The sequence below is a fragment of the Aptenodytes forsteri genome, unplaced genomic scaffold (genome assembly GCF_000699145.1).
Source record: "Aptenodytes forsteri isolate BGI_AS27 unplaced genomic scaffold, ASM69914v1 Scaffold1, whole genome shotgun sequence".
Lineage (NCBI taxonomy): Eukaryota > Metazoa > Chordata > Aves > Sphenisciformes > Spheniscidae > Aptenodytes > Aptenodytes forsteri.
In genome coordinates, this window is record NW_008795035.1 from 6214630 (window position 1) to 6223383 (window position 8754).

At 52.1% G+C, this 8754-nt stretch overlaps 1 protein-coding gene across 1 annotated transcript in view; it reads right to left on the minus strand.

Annotated features, from left to right (window-relative positions):
* The window catches only part of ACAN (aggrecan), a 29001-nt gene extending 20471 nt beyond the window's left edge, over nucleotides 1-8530 (minus strand). The window contains exons 1-10 of the mRNA XM_009276630.1: nucleotides 8461-8530; nucleotides 7538-7909; nucleotides 6045-6219; nucleotides 5355-5482; nucleotides 4458-4751; nucleotides 2183-2695; nucleotides 1506-1680; nucleotides 990-1117; nucleotides 574-867; nucleotides 206-400 (exon numbers count right to left, since the gene is read on the minus strand). Of these exons, the coding sequence (XP_009274905.1) occupies nucleotides 206-400; nucleotides 574-867; nucleotides 990-1117; nucleotides 1506-1680; nucleotides 2183-2695; nucleotides 4458-4751; nucleotides 5355-5482; nucleotides 6045-6219; nucleotides 7538-7909; nucleotides 8461-8530 (2344 nt within the window). The remainder of the gene's footprint in view (nucleotides 1-205; nucleotides 401-573; nucleotides 868-989; nucleotides 1118-1505; nucleotides 1681-2182; nucleotides 2696-4457; nucleotides 4752-5354; nucleotides 5483-6044; nucleotides 6220-7537; nucleotides 7910-8460) is intronic.
* Nucleotides 8531-8754: the final 224 nt, after the last annotated feature.

Sequence of the window (8754 nt, forward strand, 5' to 3'; positions counted from 1 at the left end):
CCTAGACAAAAGTTCAATAATATACATGCGTAGCTTCTCTTGTGGTACCTGTGTGCACAGCCTCAGACTTTGCTAATATGGTGACAATTGTCTGGATTTAGAGGGAGTCTCCTTCAGCAAAGACACAACCCATTTATTTTGGGAGTGTCCCAACCCTACAACACCAGCCAAGCGTGACCCAGGAGACGAGGAAGCTCTGACCCACCTGAGAGCAGTGACACATCGGTTGGAAAGACCTCTGTCCCCCAGGCTGTCTGATTCTCAGCTTGAGTGGCAAACTCCGTCTCCACGGTTGCCTCCTCCCCGGAGGGTACCTCCTCCACTCCAGGGATCACTTGGGTTGCCAGCACATCTTCTTCAAAGAACGAGGTGACCCCCTCCTCCTCTGCAGGTGGCAGAGCTGGAATAAAAAGGTATCGGAAGGAGTTTCCAAGAATTCCAAAAATTTCCACAGTCCAAGATGCTGGTGAAGTGCTTCGCCCAAACTGGCACCCCGATGTGCCCAACCTCCCACGTGAAATCCCTTTCCCTGAGGAGACCGGTCTACACGCCCTACAAGGGGTGGGAGGGTACCTCTGAAGCAGAAGGCGTGATGCCGGGACAGCGGGTCGGGAAAGCCGGTCTGGTTGTAGAGCTGGTAGACAGTTCTTACGCCAGGCGCATCCCCCCCGCAGGCGGGACGGGGGCTCACGATGGGATAGCGGAGACTGCCGTCGGCTAACCAGCCAGCATAGCATCTGTCCAAGCCCTGCTTCCAGGCAGCGTGGAGTTGGCCAACAGAGGCCAGTGTGGCGTTTTGGCTCTCACAGTACTGCTGAGCTTCTGGGAAGGTGAACTGCTCTGGCTGGGTTGCGAAGAACACCTCACCTGAGGGATGGGAGAGAAAACAGGCGTTTTCTGCCTGCACCCCACCCACGCACACACAGACATGGAGGTGTGAAGCACTGCTTTCCTCCACAACCATGCCCAGAGGAAGGGGGAGAACGTACCCTTGAGCCTGTCAATGTAGCAGTACACATCATAGGTCTCCGAGGCCGGGCGCATGCCGTACGACCGCACACCCGGAGAGCTCTCTTTGTCTCCTAAGCAGTTACTTCGGGGATTCACAATAGAATACCTACCAAAAGAAGAAGAGAAGTGTTAACCCGAGGTCAGCCCTATGTACCTTGGACTGAAGAACCTCAGTGTACTTGGGAGCAGGACACGAACACTTCATTCTTAGAGGTGCTCAAAGCCCGCAGTGTGACCTGGAAACAGGTTTAATCTGCACTTACAGCTTGGGGCAATGACTACAAACTTTCCTCCACTTTTCCTACATGTCAATACACTGTGGAGCAGTGTGCAGGATGTATGCACAGGTTAGGAAAGAGGTAGGAGAGGTTGAGAAGAACAGGTCTATTGGCCACTAGATATCATGGCCTGGAGACAACCTCAGATCAGGAAAGCTTTAGATGCTGATGGGCAGAGCAACAGGCCAGGCCAGAGTAAAGTCAATATAGTTTTACCTGACTGTCTGGTCCCGCAGCCAGCCAGCATCGCACTGGTCAAAGCCAGCCTCGTAGGCAGCCTGGAGCTGTTCGGGAGTGGCAATAACTGCGTTGTTCTCCAGGCAGGCCTGCTGGGCTTGGACGAAGGAGAAGGCGTATCTGCTGGTGGCGGCGCGGTAGTGAAACACCACACCTGGGGGAAGAGAAGCTGTGGTGAGACAGCAGATATGGGACCCACCCTCCACTGAGATGTGTGGCCAGAAAGGGTCTTCCCAACAACAGTGCAAGGACCAGTGCCTGTCAAACCCACTTTGACGGAGATGACTCATTCATTGAGCTCCGCTGCCATCGAGGGTGATGTTCTGGGGATCTCTTTAGCCCTCCTCTAGGGTCTTCCTACCTTGACTTTCCCCTTCCCTGGAGCCAGATGCACATGCAGAGTGTGACCACAGCAGCCCCAAGCATCAGCCAGCTGAGCCCTTTTCAGCACATGATGGCGTGGCCCACAGCCTCCTCCTCACCCTCCTGTCCTACCGTAGTGGAGGCACTCAGCCTGTCCCTCACCCCAAACAGGCCTGCACACCTCCAGGGATCTGGATGCCCACTGTGATGGCAGAAGCTCAGACTGTTTTCAGCTGAATGGTTACTTCTAAGAGAAACTGATCTTCAGGCTTCGCAGAGTCCTGGTGACTTACCTGTGGGGGAGATGGGCTGCTCGGGAAGGAGACCGACACCGGGGGCTGCTGTCACTCGCACGAGCTGATCTTCCACTGTGAATGCTGAGGCAGACTCTAGTCCTGGTGTGGCAGTCACCCCCATGGCCTCTTCCACCGAGCTCACCTCTGCTGTTTCAGTGGTGATGGCAGTGCCTAAGGCTATGGTTGTGACCTCTTCAGGTACAGCCCACACCCCTGTGACATCCCCCCTGGTCACATTCTCCTCCTCTGGGGCAGCTGTCTCTACTGTGACACTGGTGGCGAAGAGGTCAGGCAGGACAGTGAAGCCCTCGTACAGCTCGGTGGTGGTGGGTGTGATTTCAATGGGCTCCAGGGTGGCAATGCTGCCACGGGCCTCCTCCTCCGTGGCATTGCGTGGCAGAGGTAGCTCTACTTCGGTCTGGGTGACGGTCTGGACAGTGAAAGCGCTGCCAAGCTCGCTTCCCGTCTCGTCGATGAACTGCCCTGGGACCAGAGTCTCAACGTCGTCCCCTACACCAGGAGACAAAGCAGCGATCAGAGAGGACATGGTCAGTCTAGCAAGGTGTACTGCACCGGTGCTGCCTCTGAGAAGAAGCTGGGTGTTTGCTGGCTCTGAGAGGAGCAGGGAAATCATGACGGTCTGGTGAAAGAAATGGTTTTCCTTCCTCCACAATGGCTCTCTACAACACCCCGGCAGGGAAGGTACCAAGGCTGGTAAATCAGAGAGGACTTCTTTCCCTGCTCTCCTCCCAGCTCTCCTTCCCGGGAACACCTTGCCCATATCCAAGTCTGCACTGACCTCTAGTGCCTGCTGCAAGGAATTTAAGGTGGCCGGAGGGAAGTAGGGGAGCTTGGATAACTTCCACAGCAGGTCTGAGCTGTGGGAGAAAGACAACTGGATCCTCACACTCAATGCATGAAGTCTCACCAGGATCACTATCTCCTTCTGCTCTGCCCAGGCGATGACTTAAGAGCTCATCACATGTAAGCATGCTAACCCCATCACCAGGACAGCCAAGGCCACTTGCTGTACCAAATACATTCAAACAACTCCCACCTTTCCCCTCCGAGATCACTTTTCTGCTCCAGTCACATCCCTTGAGTGTAGGAGAACGTGCTTAACATGCCACTGAGCAGGTTAGCCTACAGCAAGGACGGTGGTTTAAAGAGCAGCATAAAACAGAACCAGGCAGGTGAGCGAGGGATGGGGTATCTTGGATATGCAGCAAGGCAGGTCTCAGCTGGGGAGGGAGAGATGATGAGACACTGTCAGGCTTTTCCCCTAATACTGCTTTCTCTGCTCTGTTTATTTCCAATTCCGTTTTCCTGCTAGTTCATTTTAGCCAGTACCTCTCAGACCTCAAGGGATTCAGAGAATTAGATAGAGATGCTCAGACAAGGACTGGCTGTACTCAGCAGTTTCAGACGCATACCCTGAGGTAACCAGAAGGCTGTGGCTTGGTGGCCCAGTCTTTAGGTTGGCCACGTAGCTGGATAACTCCAAGGGGCCTGGGAGGTTTTACAGGGCCTCCTGACACACTTATCACACATGCGTCTGGGCACAATAGGTCTGCATCAAAGGGATTTCAAAACATATTTTAAAATATTGTTATTATTTTTTTAAAGAAGACAATCCTATTTGAATGTTAGCCTCTGGTTTCCCTGTATAGACCATATACCACTGTGCTTTGCCCCCTCTTTGCTGCAGGGAGAAGAGTACAATTAGAAGAAAGGGGGAGTAGCTGGGATGCTCTCCACCTCCTAGGTGTAATTTTGCCCCATTTCTAATTGCCAGAGACTGCTGCAGTCTCCGATTTATCCCAGTATGGAAACCCAAGCATATGTCTGTACCACATCACAGCACTATACACATCTTCAGGGTCAGATCTGTTCTCTTTTTCCTTTTCTTCCATCTTCAGCATTCAAAGTCCTGTACCTGAAGCACCTGAGCTCTGTTCCATGTCTCCTGGAGAGCTACCAAAGCTGGCAGGCGTGGGAGGACCAGAGAGAAGAGGGCTGTGTTACACCCACCTCCTCAGAGCCCTCCTGTACAGGGCAGGCATCCGTGCTCTTTCTGGACTCTGCTTCCTACCTGAACATGAACGGGGGACTAAGTCCTTTGCCAAACCTGCTTTTCCCCCTGCTTTTTTTAGAAAAAAAAACCAAAAAACCCCCAAAAAACAGCAAGAGGTTAGCTCTGGCCAGGGAGCTCCTGCTTGCTGATATGTAGAGACATATGTATTGCTTAGTCCCACAGCCCCGACGCACTCACCGCTATAGCAGATGGCATCGTAGCGAGAGTGGGGGTGAGGGTACCCTGTTTGGTTGACGTACAGGTACACTGTCCGCACGCCCACCAGGTTTCCTCCGCAGTTGGGCCGTGCTCTGGAAATGGGGTAGCGGACGCTGCGATCGGCCAGCCAGCCTGCGCTGCACATGTCCATGCCGTCCTTCCAGGCCAAGTACAGCTCTCCTGTGGTGGCCAAACGAGCTCCCAAACTGCGGCATTTGTCGAAAGCTTCTTGGAAGGTGAACTTCTCAGGGTCGGTGGCATAGAAGACTTTACCTGCAGTCACACCATCCGTTAGCACAGGAATTAGCTGTAGAATTTAATCCCGATTCCCTTTCTTTCCCCTTCCCACTCCTGAGAGTCTGGATAAGATGAAAAGTCCTGTGTATTACAGCTGAACTGCAACCCCTTGGTGACTGTCTATAAAGACCAGAAGAAAGGGAGCCTTGCAGACCGAATATGACTGGAGCAAAACATACCAAACCAGCTGGAGCCACAGGGCAAGAGGAAGATAAAGGACAATTTCAGTTCTGACGTGCTGAATATTTCAATGGATCCCTGGCACAAGTATGGGTGATGGACACGTCTGAATGTCACGCCCTCAAATGGATGACCAGAGACACGCAGGATGGCATGGGCTCTGGTGGAGGCTAGACAGACTCCACCCGCTGTACTGCATTAGTCATTTGACATTAAAGTTGTCCAAGGTCTAACAAAGAGACTGTAGAGAGCACCTGGCCTTGCTGGGGTATGTGCTTTTCCATCTTTAACCTGTCTTGCCTCTAGGCCCTTTGCCTCTGTATTTACTGTTGTCCAGTCTAGGCATGATCAGAGTTTTGGCTGCTTCTGCATCTAGTAACAATAAAAGCCCCAAATTACCTTGCATTTGCTCTGCATAGCAGTAAACATCATAGGTTTCATCTGGCTCGCGGACACCGTAGGTTCTCACTCCAGGAAATTCATCCTTGTCGCCGTAGCAGCGCTCCCGGGGCCAGTGGATGGGGTACCTGGGGGAGAGAGGGTGCATAAGGAGTGTGGGGGGGGCAGGACCCTGGCAGCCGCAGCGAGGCTGGGAGGGAGCTGCTGAGCACTGCGCGGTGTGATGCTTCCTGGCTTTTCCTGGGTTATGGGGAAGGGGAAGGATGATCTGCTGTCCTGCCCTCCCTCTGATGGTCCTGAGCGCAGCAGGTCCCTGGAAGCATCGGCCAAAGACATCAGGCCAAGGTGCCTCCCTAGTGGGGGATGCACAGCTCGCTACGGTTGAGCCACACTTGTGGGTCTTGGCATAGCATCTGTTTTGTTCCCGGAGGATGAAGGATCAGGATTAAGCCATTGTTCGCTCAATGTCACCACCAGCTGAGGAGGACGGTGGTCACTCTGCTTTCCTACTATAGATTCCCCCCTGGCAGAGAGTGGCTTGCAACCCACCACCTCCTTCTGCACACCAGCAATTACAACAGCTGCTATTTAGCAACTGTTTGTCAACCGTTTTCAGTTGGTGGCTTCATTACTGAAGTCCTTCCCTAATGACCCTGCTGTGGCTTTCCTTTCCCCACCACTGTTCATTACCTGACAGTCTGATCAGCCAGCCAGCCGGCATCACACTGCTCGTACCCATCCTCGTAGGCAGCTTGCAGCTGCTCGGGAGTAGCAATGACAGCGCTGTTCTGGATGCAGGCCTGCTTTGCTTTCTCGAAGTTCAAGGTGTACCTTGTGGAGATTGCTCTGTAGTGGAATACGATGCCTGGAAAACACAATGGCCATCACTCACACATCTGCTAGAGAGGAACCAGCCCCTTTCCTCCCAAAGAAGTTAGGGATTCAGAGAACAGAGACTACACGTCAACTAGAAACAATGAACTATTTATGCTGATTGTCTGTATTTGAGCATCTCAAGCCAAGGGTGACTTGATGGGCTCCTTTCACAGGACCTTGTGGAGCACATTGGTGACCTAGGACAGCGACTGCTCTCCCATGGTGCTGTAACAATGTCACGGTGCATCAAAAGCCTGTACCTGAATAGTAGTGTGAACACTGGGAGGAAACCCGTCGCCCAGAACACAGAGCTATGTCACTGTCAGAAGGACTCAATACTTTCCTGATACAGCTCTGTGCAGTGTTTTAAATGCATGGTTCAGAAATCAGCCAGTGGGGCAGAGCAGGGACTGTGCTGCTGTGCAGGTTGGAAAGCTGCAACCCCTCAAGGTCCTGCTCAGGACCAAGGGTGCAGGGTGTCACCCACCATACAAACACAGAGGAAACAAGAGGTAAATCCACTTGAAATCTCCAGATCTGCTGCAAACTTATCTAAGTTGCATTTTTTGATGAACAGGGACCTTCACAAAGGATGGCTACCCATACACTCTGATCTGGCGTGAGCAGACCATTAAGTGGAAAATTCACCAGGAGGCAATGAGGGGGCTCCCAGCCTCCAGTGTCAGCTATAGACTCCAGTGTATGCGACCAGCAGAGACCCGCTGGTTAACTGTTGCAGTGGAAGCTGTCTCCCTGGCCTACGCTGAAAGCAAAACCCACAATAAATATAAGGATTGTAGGAAACTTAACTTTTGTTATTTTATCCACCTATTACTAGGATGGGCTTTGCAAGACTATGGGGAAAGTTCTTCCAGAACAGACCGATTCTCCAGCTGAGGGCATCCCATCTCCTAAAATGTTTGGAAGAAATAAATGGTCTTATAACAGCCCTGATCCAGCTTCACCCCTCTGAGCAATAGCCCAGCATATCCAGTACCACCTCCTGCCAAGGACATCGTTTTGCTGTCTCTGTAACTCACCTTCTGCCAGAAGAGTCATTTTATTGCCATATATTCTGCCATGAGTCATTTTACTGGTTTAAACAAACCAGTCTGGTCCTAGCCTGCTAAAGTAAATGCCTGGCCCATGGCTTCTGCTCATCTGCCCGGGGCCTCATCTGTGATCCGACCTAAAGGATTTATGCCTATGGGGAGAGCAGCACCTCCTCTGCCCATATATTTCTTCCTCCCTTCTGCCCAGGCCAGGCAGCAAGACCTTGAGAGGAAAGAGGAAGAGCAGGATCTCACCTTTCACTAGGATCTCTATTGTGTCTTGTCTGTCCTCAATCCCGTACATCACTTCACAGCGATAAATCCCAGTGTGGTTGGATCTCAGCGCTTTGATTTCCAAGGTGGCATCGGTGGGAATGGCGGGGTAATTGGGCAAAGAGATCGCCTCCCTGTACTCGGTGTTGAGACGGATTTTCCCACCGGTGGCCACTAGCAAGACAACTTCGGTCCCATTTGAGAGTTTGCTCCATTTGATCCGTGGGGTCAGCAGAGCACTGGTGTCCTGTTCCTCTGGGATGTTGAAGTAACAGGGGATGTTCAGGGAGCTTCCCAGGACAACACGCAGGGGAGACTGCTCAGGTATCTTCACTTCCAGGCCATCACTACTGTCTGCCAGTTCCCAGAAAAAGCAATGGTTACATCAATAACGCATTTAATCCAAAATATCCAGTGTTTCCATATGCTCCAATGCCTATATCTGCTTTGTAAACCTGTACCCACATATTCAGACACACCCTTTTTGATCTAGTCTGCTGGAAATAACTTGCAAAAGGGGAGTTACAACCGTGACCCTTGCGCCATGGTTGCTTTTGGGATTTGGACCAGTGCTGGATGTAGGAAGGAAGGGAATGAAGGGCCCTACTGCAGTGTAGCTGCTGCCCATGATACGAGATCACACCTGATAGGGTTTAAGAAAGGGGAATGCTGAAATTCCCTTGGTTTCCCCATAAATCTGCCTTTGCCTGGAGCTATCTCCCTGGGTCCCCAAGCACAAGAACAGTGACAGACTATGGCATAGCAGCCATCCAAAGAGAAGAGCCCTGTGTGTACACAGAGCAGATCTTGGGTACGCTTATTTCTGGCAGCTGCCCATGTTTGGGGATTGGACCAGAATGCAGCACATCGCTCAGCCCCGCTTTCCCACACCCCGGGGCACGTACCTGAGAGCTCCACAGAGACGGCTGTAGTGATGACTCGCAAACACACAAACACTAATAGTAAAGTGGTCATAGTTTACCTGCAAGAAACAACACAGGGAGAAAGCATTTATGACAGCTGTATGTTCACAGGGAACCGAGTGCTGCGGATGCTGCTGCGGGGCAGTGCAATGCTTTCAGCCGCCCCATAAGCCTCCTACATGTGGCTGGCACTGAAAGCCGGTCCTTGGGGAAGGATGCTGTCTCCAAGTGCCTCTTGCTTCAGGAAATGAGTCCATGAGACAAATAAATAAGATG